The sequence below is a fragment of the Chrysochloris asiatica genome, unplaced genomic scaffold (genome assembly GCF_000296735.1).
Source record: "Chrysochloris asiatica unplaced genomic scaffold, ChrAsi1.0 scaffold00262, whole genome shotgun sequence".
NCBI lineage: Eukaryota > Metazoa > Chordata > Mammalia > Afrosoricida > Chrysochloridae > Chrysochloris > Chrysochloris asiatica.
In genome coordinates this window covers 401,747-415,621 of record NW_006408780.1, presented here as the reverse complement: position 1 = coordinate 415,621, position 13,875 = coordinate 401,747, and the positions used below count along the sequence as shown (strand labels likewise).

Sequence of the window (13,875 nt, the reverse complement as noted above, 5' to 3'; positions counted from 1 at the left end):
CTGCAAGTGTGGGTGTTCTTATGCATATGCCCTCTCTTCTTATCAGCTGGACGCTTCACTCTCCACTCTAGTCCTCTGTGGCTATGTCACTGACTCTGAGCCCAAGAGTCCCCAGGTCTTGCCACACTGCTGGCCAACCAGGTCTCCAGCCGGGATCACAGGAGTCTATTGAACGTTGTAGGGCTTAGCTGGCCGCTTCATTGCTGTTTTTCCCTCACTTCCCCTTATCTGTTACAAACGTAGTCACCAATCAGAGCGTGTATTCCCATTGAGTCTTAGTTTTGGCACATGTACTATTTTTATATTTACATTTTGAGTGAAAAAACAAAAGGGCAGAGAAATTGTCAGGACCCACCCCGGCCCCTGCCTGGGACCTCACAGGTTGGCACAGGTTCCTGGGCGGGAACACTCAGCTGCCCATCCCCGCCCCCTGTATCAAAATCCTTCTTGCTTCTCCTGGGAGTAAGGGAGGTGGATGTGGGAGTGGCTCCCAGGGACAGCCAGTGTCTGACTGGGCTTCAGCCCGGGCTGCCCACTTTTTCCGCCTGCACAGGTGGGAGGAGAAGAAAGGCCCTGCAGTGTCCCCAGGCTCCCAGGACGAGCGTGTGCTGGAGTTACAGAACCGCATCCAGGAGAAAGCGACTGAGCGCCGAAGGCGGGAGATAGCGCTGCACGAGGCAGCGCCACGAACCATGCGTCGCAAGCCTAGGGTGAGTCGGGGGCGTGAGAGCGGAAGGATTAGAGGGGACACCCCGCAGAGTGTTGGAAGTAGGGCACAGGGCTCCGGGGTGGAGAGGGCCGAGTTACGTACGGTGCTCCAGTGTAGAGTGCCTGGGGGAAGGGGACAGGTGGTGTGCAGCGGTGTGTCTGTATGATGAGGAAACACGCTGTATCTATGGGTTGTATGGTGCGGGGAGGGCATCTGGCTGGGTCCGTGGGGATCTGGCTGTTTCCGTGAGAGGTACAATGTGCAATGAAAACACAGTGTCCGTGGGAAGCGCGGTGCACAGTATGAGGACCCAGCTGTGTCCGTAGGTGGGGAGTGATATAGGATGGGTGTGGTTGTGGTGTCTGTGGGGGTCTCAGTGTGCAGGGGACCGGCGATGACCCCTGCCCTCCACAGGCGCAGCTGGAGGCGCAGCACTGGCTGGAGCTGGAGCAGAGCCGGGAACGGAGGCTGAAGGCCGTGCAGCAGGGTGGCCCTGCGTGCCACCTACAGGTCACTTGAGCCTGATTTAACCAGGAATAAAGCCTGCTGGGCCAGTGTGCCTCCTTTTCCTTTGCCAGGCAGTGTGCGCATGAGCTACCCGCCCTCCCACCACCCACCCCTGCAGCCACGCCCTCCAGTCACTAAGCCCCTTGCAGCCCCACCCACACGCCTCGCCCTTCCAGCGCCACACTCTCTGCTCTACCGGACCCCTGCATGTCAACCCCATGTCCTGCTAGCCACACCTCGTTCCTGGCACCTCTGGGGGGTCGGCTTCCAACATGCCCCAGTAAGGGCTGCTGATGAAATTTAGGCCATGCAATGATTGCATGGGTTGTATTTCGCTAAATAAGTATCCTTTGTTTATCTGGAATTTAAATTTAACTTGTTGTTAGGTGCCCTGCTTCGGTTCTAGCTTATAGTGACTTTATGCACAAGAGAACACTGGCTGTACTTCTTCCAACACAGATTTGTTTGCTTTTCTAGCAATCCATTGTACTTTTAGTATTCTTCTCCAACACTATAACTCAAATGCATCAATTCTGCTATAGTCTTCCTTATTGTCCAACTTGCCCATGTATATGGTAGTTATGTGCCATGGAGTCAGTTCCACCTGATAGCGACCCTGTACAGGGTGTCCGAGGCTGTACATTTTTATGGGAGCAGAAAGCCTCATCTTTCTCCTGTGGAGCAGCTGGTAGTTTCAAACTGCTGACCTTGAGGTTTGCAGCTCAATTCGTAACCAGTACACTACCAGAACTCCTTACATGTACATGAAGTTACTGATAATACCATGGCTTGGGTCAGGCACACCTTAATCCAAAAAAGTAACATCTTTGCTCTTCAACACTTTAAAGACATCTTGTGCAGCAGATTTGCCTAGTGCAATAAATACACCGCTTGATTTCTTGACTGCTGCTTCCATGAGTGTTGCCCCACCCCCACCCCACCCCCACCCCCACCAAGATTGGATGTGACCAGTCTTCACTTGTGTCATCTCATGTAACCCTCGGCCCTGGGATGACCCTGGGGATGTAGCAGCTATCCCACAGGTCTGAGAGAGATGAAGTAAACAGCCCAGGGATCCAGGTGGCAAAGCTGAACTTGGTGATTTTAGCACCTCCACCCACAACAGCTTCAGCATCACCTTAGAGGCTAGGGGAACAAGCTCCTCCAAGACTGGGACCAGGACTGAATCACTGTCCGAGAGTCACACACCCACACCCACCACCGCTACTTCTACCCACTCCAGTACCTGGGTATGGCCTTGAGGGCTGCCCTTTGCAGTGAATATACAAGGAGGAAATACTGCCTCATTAGGTAGTGGGACCTCTGGTAGTGTAGTGGTTACGAATCGGGCTGCTAACCTCAAGGTCGGCAGTCTGAAACTACCAGCCATTCTGCAGGAGAAAGATAAGGCTTTGTGTTCCCATAAAGATTTACATCCCAGAAACCTTGTACAGGGTCACTATGAGTCGGACCCAGCTCCACAGCACATAACAACAACAACAACAACAGACCAACTTCACAAAAAATGCTAATAGGTGTTCTTTGGACTGAGAACCAACAACAGCTGATGACAATCTGATATTACCCTATATAACAACACCACCCACAACTCAATCCAAGTACAGAAGTATTTAAAGTCAAACAAACCTACAAGACTGAAAATAATGAACCAGAGATATCAATGTATAGTGATGTCAATTACAAAGCAAAAAGAGGGAATAGTGTAGATACAGAACTTGTAAATGTCAAGGAAGTCAAATAGATTCCAAGATGAGACAGACTGTTTTAAGCAGGGAAAAAAAATAAATAAATTACAGGGTAACCTCAAAGAAAATTAATACACTTGCACATCAAAATTCAAGCAGCAGTAAATCAGAAAGATTTAGTAAACTTTAACACAAATGAAAATCCACAAACAAAATGAATTTAGCATAAAAAATTATGTGAAACAAAGTATCTAGCAGCACCACACAAAAACAAAAAGAAAAATGATAATGATCAATTCATACCTATTAATAATTATACTGACTGTAAGTGGATTAAATGCCCCAGTTAAAATGCATAAAGAACAGAATGGATAAGAAAATAGGATCCTTCAATATGCTGTCTATAAGAGACATATCATAAAGATGGAGACAGCCTAAATGCATCACCAGAAGAATGGTTAAACAAACTTTGATATATACACACAATGAAATACTATAAAACAATGAAGAGTAGAAATGAATCTGTGAAACACCTCACGACACAGTTGAACCTGGAGGACATTATAGTTGTTGTTAAGTGCCGTCAAGTTGATTCCGACCTGCACATACAGCGACCCTGTATAGGGTTTCCAAGGAGCAGCTGGTGAGCTTGAACCGCCGACCTTGCAGCTCAAACGGCTTTGCAGTCTGGTGCATTAACCCACAGCACCACACCAAGACTCCAAGATGAGTGAAATTAGTCGATCACAAAAGGACAAACATTGTTTGAAATCAATGTTGTAAAAATTAAAAAAAAAAAAAGGTTTCCTTGATAAAAGAACCCATCTGTGATGATTACTGGGGCAGAAGTTGGTAAAATTATTTGTGGGCTAGAGAGTAGACACAAGTTAACATGGGTGATAGGGCAGGCAGTATACGACAAGAGGGAAGTTTGCAGAGGTAAGATAAAGACACAGGGAGAAATGCAATCATTAAAGTGAATAGAGGTAAATGCTGTTAACTGTTGGTACCCAGAGGGGATTGCAACCATGTGGAATCCTTGTGTGGCACTGTGGGATAATGCACTGGACCTCAAGGTCAGGGGTTCAAATTCACCAGCCACTCCTCAGAAACCCTGTACAGGGTCTCTATGAGTCTGAACAGACTCCAAGGCACCTAACAACAACAGTGAAACAAAATGTATGGTTTGTTGAATGTAAAACTGATGATCTGCTCTGTAAACCTTCACTCAATGTACAATAAAAAGTTAAAAATAAAGAGTAACATACATAATGACTGTTTTTCAATATCATAGCTTCAATGTATTAAAGTTACAAATAGAAAAATCCTAGTTTTTCCTTAAGCTTCGAAATTCAAATGTCTAATCTTGCTCTATTTAGAAATTTGATCCTTTTAAACTATTACTTTGATTAGCCATGTATGGGCCCATTTAGAACCTGAAATTCCTTTACACATTTTAAACTGCATCTATAAATGTACACTTTTATTTGCTAACATTTCAGTTTTCTGGCTTCCCAAGTATTTGAATAATCCTAATAGAAATATTGGAGTCCTGGTGTGATGCTGTGGATTAATGCACCAGACTGCAAAGCCGTGTAAACTGCAAGGTCGGTGGTTCAAACTCACTAGTCGCTCCTTGGAAACCCTGTATAGGGTCGCTGTGGGTCGGAACCGACTCAACAGCACTTAACCACAGCAATAGAAATATTAAATGTATTACATTAATCTTAAACTTACAATTTCTGTTGAATATTCCAATCATAATCACAAACATTGGTAAAAACTTCTTTCAATTTAAAATCACTAAAAACAAACTATCCAATCTTATATTCTACATAGGAATCTAGAGATTTATCTGTCAGATACTCCGATACGCCAAGTTCCCTTACAATTATGTAAAATAACACATAAATTGTTGGTGAAAATTGAGGAGGCCAATGAGTAAATTCTTGACTGCTAACCTCTGGTAGCGTAGTGGTTACGAATCAGGCTGCGAACCACAAAGTCAGCAGTTTGAAACTACCAGCTGTTCTTCAGGAGAAAGATGAGGCTTTCTGCTCCCGTAAATTTATGATTTACAGCCTCGGAAACCCTGTACAGGGAGAGTCGCTATGAATTGGAGCCGACTTCACAGCACATAAACAACAACAAACAAGAGGTTGGGTGTTGGGACTCAGCAGCCACTGCAGAGAAAGATGTGTTAGTATACTTTCATAGCGAGGACAGCCTTGTGTACAGCTCTATTGTGTACTACAGGATCACAATGTATCACAATGGACTCCAGCGCAGCAGGTTTGATTTGGGATATTTTTATTGGGTGAGAGAACTGCTGAGACTTGCTTAAAGGTTGGAGCTGGGATTCCAACTCTGGCAAGGAGGATTCAGGGTTTGGAATCTCCGATCTCTGGAGTTGTTCAAGATGCTCCTCCTCCAGGCCTCGGCCTCAACCATAGCCCCGTTCCCAGGACCCCACTGCGGCAGAATTACTCCTGCTCAGGTTCGGTCCTTCCTGTCCCGACACCCATGGGCCTTGGGATGTTGTTGTTGTTGTTAAGTGCCATCATGTTGGTTCTGACTCATAATGACCTTCTGCGCAACAGAATGAAATGCTGGGCCATCCCCACAATGTCTGTTAAGCTTGAGCCCACAGCTGCTGTTGCCACTGCAGCAACCCATCTTGTTGGGGATCTTCCTCTTTTTCACTTAACCCTCCACTTTACCTAATATGATGTTCGTCTCCAGGGACTGGTCCTCCTCACAATATGTCCAAAGTATGAGAGATGAAGTCGGGCCATCCTGGCTTCCAAAGAACATTTTGGTTGTACTTCTTCCAACAAGGATTTGTTTGTTATTGTAGCAGTCCATGGTACTTTTAATATTCTTCTCCAACGCCATAAATCAAATGCATCAGTTCTTCTATGGACTTCCTTATTCGCTGTTCAACTTTCACATGTATAAGAAGCTACTGAAAATACCATGGCTTGAGTCAGGCACACCTTAATCCTCAAAGTAACATCTTTGCTCTTGAACACTTTAAAGACATCTTGTGCAGCAGATTTGCCTAATACAATACACCGCCTGATTTCTTGACTACGTTTACAATAGTGTTGATTGTGGATCCAACCAAATGAAGTCTTTAACAACTTCAATCTTTACTCCATTGATCATGATGTTATTTATTGGTCCAGCGGTGAGGATTTTTGTTTTCTTTTCATTGAGGTGCAATCTATGCTGAAGGCAGTTGTCTTATTTTAAGTCTTGGCTTTCAGCAAGCAAGGCTGTATCATGTGCATATCGCAGGTTGTTAGTGAGTTTCCCTCCAATCCTGATGCCACTCTTTACCTGACACCTGGGTCCTCCAAGAACTGATTCTTGTGCCCTCCCCGCCTTCCCCAACTGCTTCCCATTTCTGTGCTCTTCTTGTACTGGTAGCCTTCAATCTTCTCCTCTACCCCACACCCCAGGTTCTGGGAACACGACCCCCTCTTCTGGAACTCTGTCCTTCAAGCCCTTCAGTTCCTAGCATTAGCGTCCCTTCCTCGAGGGAGCCCTGTCGAGGAGGCAGCAGATTCAGGCTTGATTTCCAACTGAAAGCCAGACTCCGGGCCTCACGTAGGCTGGAGTGCAGACTTCATAAAGGCTAATCCATGGCGAGGAAATCTAAGTCCGAAAGACTGGCTGAAGTGACCCCGGTACTCTGGACTAACGTCTGGCCAGGAGCACGGTGGCTGGTGTGCTGGCCTGTGACCTAGGCGGGCTTTCGGAGTCCACTTGGCTTCTGACACCACGAGTTGGGTCGGACCCATCCGGGTACCTGCTGACCCATTGCTACGCCGGTTAGCGGACCACAACTCCCAAGAGGCCTTGGGAGCTGGCTGGCGACCGTAGGGCGGCTCTCGTGAGAAGGCGGGAGCTGTAGCACGCGGACGTGGGCGGGGCCGGAAGGAGGCTACTTTCAAAGTAGTATTGATGGTTCACTTATCCAATAGGATTGAAAAATCTCCGTACCAAAACCGGTTGGCCGAGGGCGGTGGCCAATAAGGACGCGTAGAAGGCGGTGCCGCGCCCTCCCGAGCGGATGTGGACCGCTGTTTCGGCGGCGGCGTCTTGCTTGAGGAGTTCTACTCAGCTGCTTAGGAAGGTTCTTCCTCCTCAGAGTGCCCTGGTGGCGGAATACCGGGATAAACTAACTGCAAGTAAGGCCAGGCCTTGCGGGAACCGAGCAGCCAGTCAAGGTTCAGGCATATTCGCGGTTTAGCCGCTCCGCGGCCTGCTAAGGCCTCAGCGTCCCGCGGCTCGGGAGCCGCCTCTGCACGGCGCTGATCCACCCAAGGGCCCGAAGCCGGGCCTTCTCCCCGAGGTTCCGGGCTACGTGGACGCCCGGTCCCCTCCCCGGGCTGCGCCTAGGTATCGAGCCCGACGCAGGGCGGCAGCGGAAGTGGCGAGGCTTCTGTCTGTGCCCGGATTCCTTCTGGCAAGCATTGATCGCTGGGCTTAATCGGTGACCGGGGAGGGAAACTGAGGTGGGTGGAGGGCACGCGACTCGCCCAAGGTCACTGGGGGAGGCTGGCATCGGGCTGTGCGGTCGTTCCGGGAGTTACGGGCCGGGGTTTTTGTCCCTCGCCCACGGAGCCTCCTTTGTGTGGTCGTGGCCCGTGCTTGGCAGAAGCGGGGCTGGGGGCATGTGGGCGGCTCCTCTGGGGGCGCTGGGGACCGGCCATGAGGCCCCAGGCATCGAACTTCTCCGCCGATGGGCCAGTGGAGGAAGAAAGGGAGCCATTCTTGCGGATGGCCGCTTTTGTCTTCCTTCGGCCGGCCGTTGCCAATCACGCCATCTCCAGTTTCTGTTCCTGGGGTGGGGGTCCGAGCCGCAGCCCCAGAGGGGAGACTGAGGCCAGAGGACTGGCGATCCGCCTTTCCCAAGGGGCACGGCCAGCTCGTGGGTCGGGGTGCGAGCTGAGAACCCAACGAAAAATGGGGGGGTCTGGAAGTGGGGACGGAGGAGGCTTGTTTGGCTCCTTTTAATCTAGGAGTTGAGATAAAAACAGAAACATAGAAGTGGAACGTTGCTGGCTTTTTGTGTCCCCTGAAACTGGAGCTTCCAGCTCGGATTCAGAAAATCTTCAGTCCAGTGTTCCCTAGACTTTCTAAAATTTACATTTAAAAATTTTTAGCTCCCTAAGAAGCCTCTTTAGATATGTTTTACCTCTCCACTTTTCCCCATGAAATTAATAAATATGTATATATTATATTAGGTGATAGTTTATACAGCAAATTGGGTTTCCCTTTATCTTTTTAATATAAATTGCACCGTGCCTTTGGTTACGATTTTTACAGTGTGTCAGCATTTTCACTGTGTTTCCATCGATCTCGCTTCCCTCCCCTCTTTTGCCTTCTCATATTTGCTTGAGATGTTGACAGTTGGGTTTCATAGGTAATTGTTGAAGGGCGCACTTACTCACAGGTGGTATTGTTTATTTTATTAGCCAGTTTATTGGTAGAAAGGTGATCTGCAGGAATAGCTTCAATTCCGAGTACAAAGGTTATCTTGGTGTGATAAAACCGAGGTTCCTCCTAGTCTTGATCAGTTCAGTAGTGGGTGCATGACCTTTAAGTTTTTGTTCTGTGTTGTATTTGTCCTTTTGTGATTGATTAATTTCACTCAGCATAATGTCCTCCAGATTCAACCATGTTGTGAGGTGCTTCACGGATTTGTCATTACTCTTCAACATTTTGTAGTATTCCATTGTGTATATGTACCAAAGTTTATTTAACCATTCTTGTAATGGGCATTTAGGCTGTCTCCATCTTTATGATATCTGTGTCTTGTAGACAAATATTGAATGATCCTGTTTTCTTATCCATTCTGCTCTTTTTGTCTCTTGACTGGTAACTTTAATCTAGCTCTGGTAGCGTAGTGGTTACGAATCAGGCTGTGAACCTTAAGGCCAGCAGTTCAAAACTACCAGCTGTTCCACAGGAGAAAGATGAGGTGTTCTCCTCCCGGAAATATTTACAACCTCGGAAACCCTGTACAGGGTTGCTATGGGTTGGAACTGACTCGTCGGCACTTAACAACAACAACAACATCAGATGGTATATGATAAGGAGTCCTGGTGTGGCTTTGTAGGATAAGCACTGGACCACAAGGTCAGTTTGAACCTCACGGTTCCTTGGAAACCCTACATAGGGTAGCTATGCTTCAGAGCTGGTGGGGGGGGGGCTGCAAACCCTAAGGTCAGTAGTTCAAGAACCAGTTGTTCCACGGGAGAAAGATGAGGCTTATTTGCTCCCATAAAGATTTACAGCCTCGGAAACCCTGTACAGGGTCGCTATGAGTTGGAACTGACTCCATTGTACATTGCCACCAACCACCAGCACCATGAGTCAGAACTGACTCCATGGCACTTAACAACATGAATTGATGGCTGTCATTTTTTTCTGTTTCTTTGTTCCACACATTTTCTGTTGAGTTCATTTTGTTTGCGGGTTTTCTTTTCATCTTCCTGTCTGTTGTGCCAATGCCTAGTAAATGTTTCTGATTTTCTGATTTAAAATTTTGATGTGTAGGTTGTTATTTCTTGGAGGTTACCCTGTAGTTTATTAACTCTCAACCACTTTAAACAGTCTGTTTTATCTTGGAATCTACCTGACTTCCTTGCCATTTGGAAGTTCTGTAGCTGCACTATTCCCTCTTTTTTGCTTTTGTCTTATAGGTTTGTTTTACTGTAAATACTTCTGTGTATGGAGCTCTGGTAGCTTAGTGGTTTGAGTTAGGCTGCTAACCTCAAGGTCAGTAGATTGAAACTACCAGCTGTTCTTTGGGAGAAAGATGAGGCTTTCTGCGCCTGTAAAGATTTACAGCCTCAGAAACTCTATACAGGGTTGCTGAGTTGGAACCGACTCCATGGCACATAACCAACCAGTCATACCTGGATTGGACTCTCGGTGTGGTGATATAGGCCTAAAGCACTAGACTGGGAACCACAAGGTCAACAATTCAAACCCACCAGTTGCTCCTTGGAAATCCTCTACAGGATTTCTGTGAATCGGAATCGACTCAACAGCATATCTGGATTGAGTTCTGGATGGTGTTGTATATATGGTATGTGCTTCACATTGTTATCTGCTGTTGTTGGTTCTCAGTCCAAAGGTCGCACTTTTGCATTTTTGTAAAGTTAGTGTTGTTGTTACAAATTCTGTTATATTCTGTTTATTAGGAAATGTCTTGATTATGCCATCGTATTTGAGGGGCAGCTTTGCTGGGTATATATGATTCTTGGTTGGCAGTTTTTCTTTCAGAATTTTGTATGTCATCCATCCTATTACGTTCTTGCCTTAGTGATTTCTGCTGAGAAATCAGAGCTTAGTCTTACTGGTTCTCCTTTATAGTTCACTTTTTGTTTTTCCCTAGCTGCTCTCAGGATTCTTTTCTTGTCCTCGAGTTTGGAAAGCTTGATTATAATATGTCTTTGTGATTTTCTTTTGTGATCTACCCTGTTTGCGGTTCATTCAGCTTCTTGTATCCTTGTCTTCTGGTCTTTCATGATATTAGGGAAGTTTTCTTCTAACAACTCTGACAATTTTCTCTGTGCTTTTATTGTCTCTTCCTGTTCTGGAATTCCGATCACCCATAAATTGTTCCTATTCATGGTGTCCCATATAACTTGTAGGCTTTCTTTGTTTTGTTTTGTTCTTTTCCATTCTGTGTTGTGATTGTTTTTCTAGCATATTAGTATTGAGAGACTTGTCTTCAAATTCACTGATTTGGGCTTCCATTGCTTTCAGTCTTCTCCTTTGCCCTTTCAATGTACTATTCAATTCTGAGATATTAGCGTTAATTTGAATTGCTAACTGCAGGTTTTGTATTGTTTCAGAATTTGCTTTATTTTGCTGTTTGTTCCTGTAGTGTTTTCCTTGTCGGGAATTGGAAAGGTTTTTCTGTGTTCGCCTCACTTTCCTCCATCTTTCTGTCCATCTGTTGAAGGGGCCAAAAGAACATTTCTTTTTCAGTTGGTTCCATTACCTTTTTTCCCCACTCAGAATTTTTTTCTGTCTCTGGATCTGGGTCATTTCTTTGGGCCGTTCTGTTGTTTCTTGGTGTGAGCTAAAATTGCCTGTTGTCTCCTAGGCATTGTGGTATTGTCATCTTACTGGAAACAGTGCTGTTGTTGGGCCTGGAGGGCAGAAATCTGTGAGTGATGGAACTCACGAGGTGGTTCTGGAAGCAGAGATCTTGGCCCTAGATGGAGTTCCTGTTGGCCTCACTGTTATCTGTGTTTGGAACACCCAATTCAGAATTAGTTCATGGGGCCCTTGATGGAGCAGGTTTCACAGGGAAGCTGGGGGCAGGATGAGTGGTTAAATGCTGGTCTGGTGACTGCAGGTTTTGTAGGTCTGAATCAAGGCTCTAAAGTGGTGCAGCCAGCCCCTGTGGCTCCAAACTCCTAGAGGGTGGGGGTAGGTGAGGGTGGGAGCTGACCACACCTCTGGTCACCAGGGGAGCATGAGAAAAAAGAAGAAATCTCATTTTCCTAGTTGCCCTCTTGAATCTGCTCTGCACGTCCTCCCCTTGCTGCCAAAGCTGCGCACAAGTGGGTCGAGCCACATCTGACCAGCTGTTAACCAGTCGGTCTTGTCCTCTGACTGTCCCTGCTCGGCCTCTTCTCCCAGCAAGTATTCCATCCACCTCTCAACTTCAGAATTGTCCTTTAGGTCTCGTTTTTTAATTTTGTCGCTCTATCTTGGTTATAGAGGCTCGGCCATCTGGCTGAAACCCATCTTCTTCAGAGTCTTCCTCTTTTTCACTTAATCCCTTGCTTTTCCAAGTATGATGTTTTTCAGGGACTAGTCTCGCCTGATAAGGAGCTCTGGTAGCGTAGTGGTTACGAATCGGGCTGCGAACCTTAAGGTCAGCGGTTCGAAACTACCAGCCGCTCCGCGGGAGAAAGATGAGGCTTTCTACTCCCGTAAAGATTTACACCCTCGGGAACTCTATACAGGGTCGCTATGGGTCGGAACCTACTCGACGGCACTTAAAAACAACAACAACAGTCTCGCCTGATAACATGTCCAAATTATGTAATTATATCCACAATGATTTCTGGGAAAGAGTGTGGAGGGAGGGTCCCACTTAATAGGTATTCATTCTTTGTGTGTTGCCGGTATTTTTAACATTTTGAAATGGTTTACCTATATGTTCGGTTGGTAGTTATGTGCCGTGGAGTCAGTTTCAACTCATAGCAACCCTGTACAGGGTTTCCGAGACTGTAAATCTTTACAGGAGCAGAATGCCTCATCTTTCTCCTGCGGAACAGCTGGTAGTTTCGAGCTGCTGAACTTGCGGTTCGCAGCCCGATTGGTAACCACTATGCTACCAAGAGCCCCTTATGTACATATTTAATTGTCCTCAAATTAGTAATCTTTGAAGGCTAAGGTGGAACAAGTAGAATCTTCTGGGGTTGGTGGTTTTTATTCTTGAGATGTTATTTATTTGTGTATTCTTGTTGTTATGTGCCGTGGAGTCGATTCCGACTCATAGCAACCCTGTACAGGGTTTCTGAGGCTGTAAAGAGTTCCTTGTGTGTTCCTGTAGTTGTTTTAAATATGAGGGGCTTCAAAAAGTTTTCTGGGGGAAGTCCATGACCTTTTCATTCTATTTTCCCTTGAACTCTTTGAAGAACTCTTTGGATCATGCTGGACTTTGGGAATCGTGTTATTGTTAAGTGCTGTCGAGTCTGTTCCCATTTATAAAACGATCCTTATAGGGTTCCTGAGGGGCAACTGGTAGGTTTGAACTGCTGACCTTGTGGTTTGCAGTCCAGTGCTGATCCACAACACCACACCAGAAGTCTTTGGGAATCATAGGGCAATGCATCTTGAGGTTTCTCTCAAGTTGAAGAAGGCCCAGAACCAGACATTTCCGAAGTTTGAGGCCAGGGTTCCTGTTAGAGAAAACATGTGAGGTTTTAGCAGAAGGTGGAGGGTGCCTGCCACACGCTTCCAGAAGGCCTTATGGGAGTGTTTTTCCAGACATAAATCAGGGCTGGCAAGTTTCCTGAGTGCTAGATGAGAAAAGACGAAGGGTAGGAAAGGTGTGGAAACTTAATCATGTTTGGCAATATCGTTCCTTGGTTTGCAAAATACAAAGTGTAATGGTAAAGCTTCCTTGGAGTAGTCTTTGTATGCCCTGCTGCATGGCTCTCTGGTGTTCCCACTAGACTACATTTACTGCAGATGTACTTCCAGGCATCTTGCTGTGTAGACCTACTCACCAAGCAGATTTACAATGAAAGATTATCTGTAGCGCGATAGTGTGGAATCCTATACCAGGAATCTTATAAGAGGCTACTGTTTTGTTGTTCTTAAGCGCTGTTGAGTTGGTTCCAACTTATAGCAATCCTTTATAGGGTCTCCCAAGGAGCAGCTGGGGAGTTTGAACTTTCAGCCTTGCGGCTCAAACTGACCTTGTGGTCTAGTGCTTTTGAATTGTGGTGTTGGAGGAGAATACTGAAAGTGCCATGGACTGCCAAAAGAACCAATAGATCTGTTTTGGAAGAAGTGCAACCAGAGTGTTCCTTGGAGACCAGGATGGCTAAGCTTTGTCTCTCATACTTTGGACATATTGTCAGGAGGGACCAGTCGCTGGAGAAGGATGTCATGCTGGGAAGATGGAGGGTCAGAGAAAAAGAGGAAGACCCCCAACGAGATGGATCAGCCAGGTGGCGTCATTGATGGCGTCAAGTGTGGCAGCTGTGCATAGGGTCACTATGAGTTGGTTCTGACTCGATGGCACCTGACAACAACAACAGTAGTGTTGAAGTCTGATGTCCTCAGAGCGGTCTTCCTGCTGGTCCCAATGTGAGTCTGGGGCGTGTGCTCTATGTGGAATGTGATGGTAGCTGCTGCTTCTGTTCTACTGAGTCATCTGACCCCAAGGTGAACTTAACTTCA

At 46.4% G+C, this 13,875-nt stretch overlaps 1 protein-coding gene across 1 annotated transcript in view; it reads left to right on the top strand.

Moving 5' to 3' along the window:
* Positions 1–7,420, top strand: part of LOC102824676 (plectin-like) — a 70,906-nt gene extending 63,486 nt beyond the window's left edge. The window contains exons 15-19 of the mRNA XM_006874121.1: positions 554–710; positions 1,124–1,196; positions 1,288–1,496; positions 6,764–6,820; positions 7,181–7,420. Of these exons, the coding sequence (XP_006874183.1) occupies positions 554–710; positions 1,124–1,196; positions 1,288–1,496; positions 6,764–6,820; positions 7,181–7,420 (736 nt within the window). The remainder of the gene's footprint in view (positions 1–553; positions 711–1,123; positions 1,197–1,287; positions 1,497–6,763; positions 6,821–7,180) is intronic.
* Positions 7,421–13,875: the final 6,455 nt, after the last annotated feature.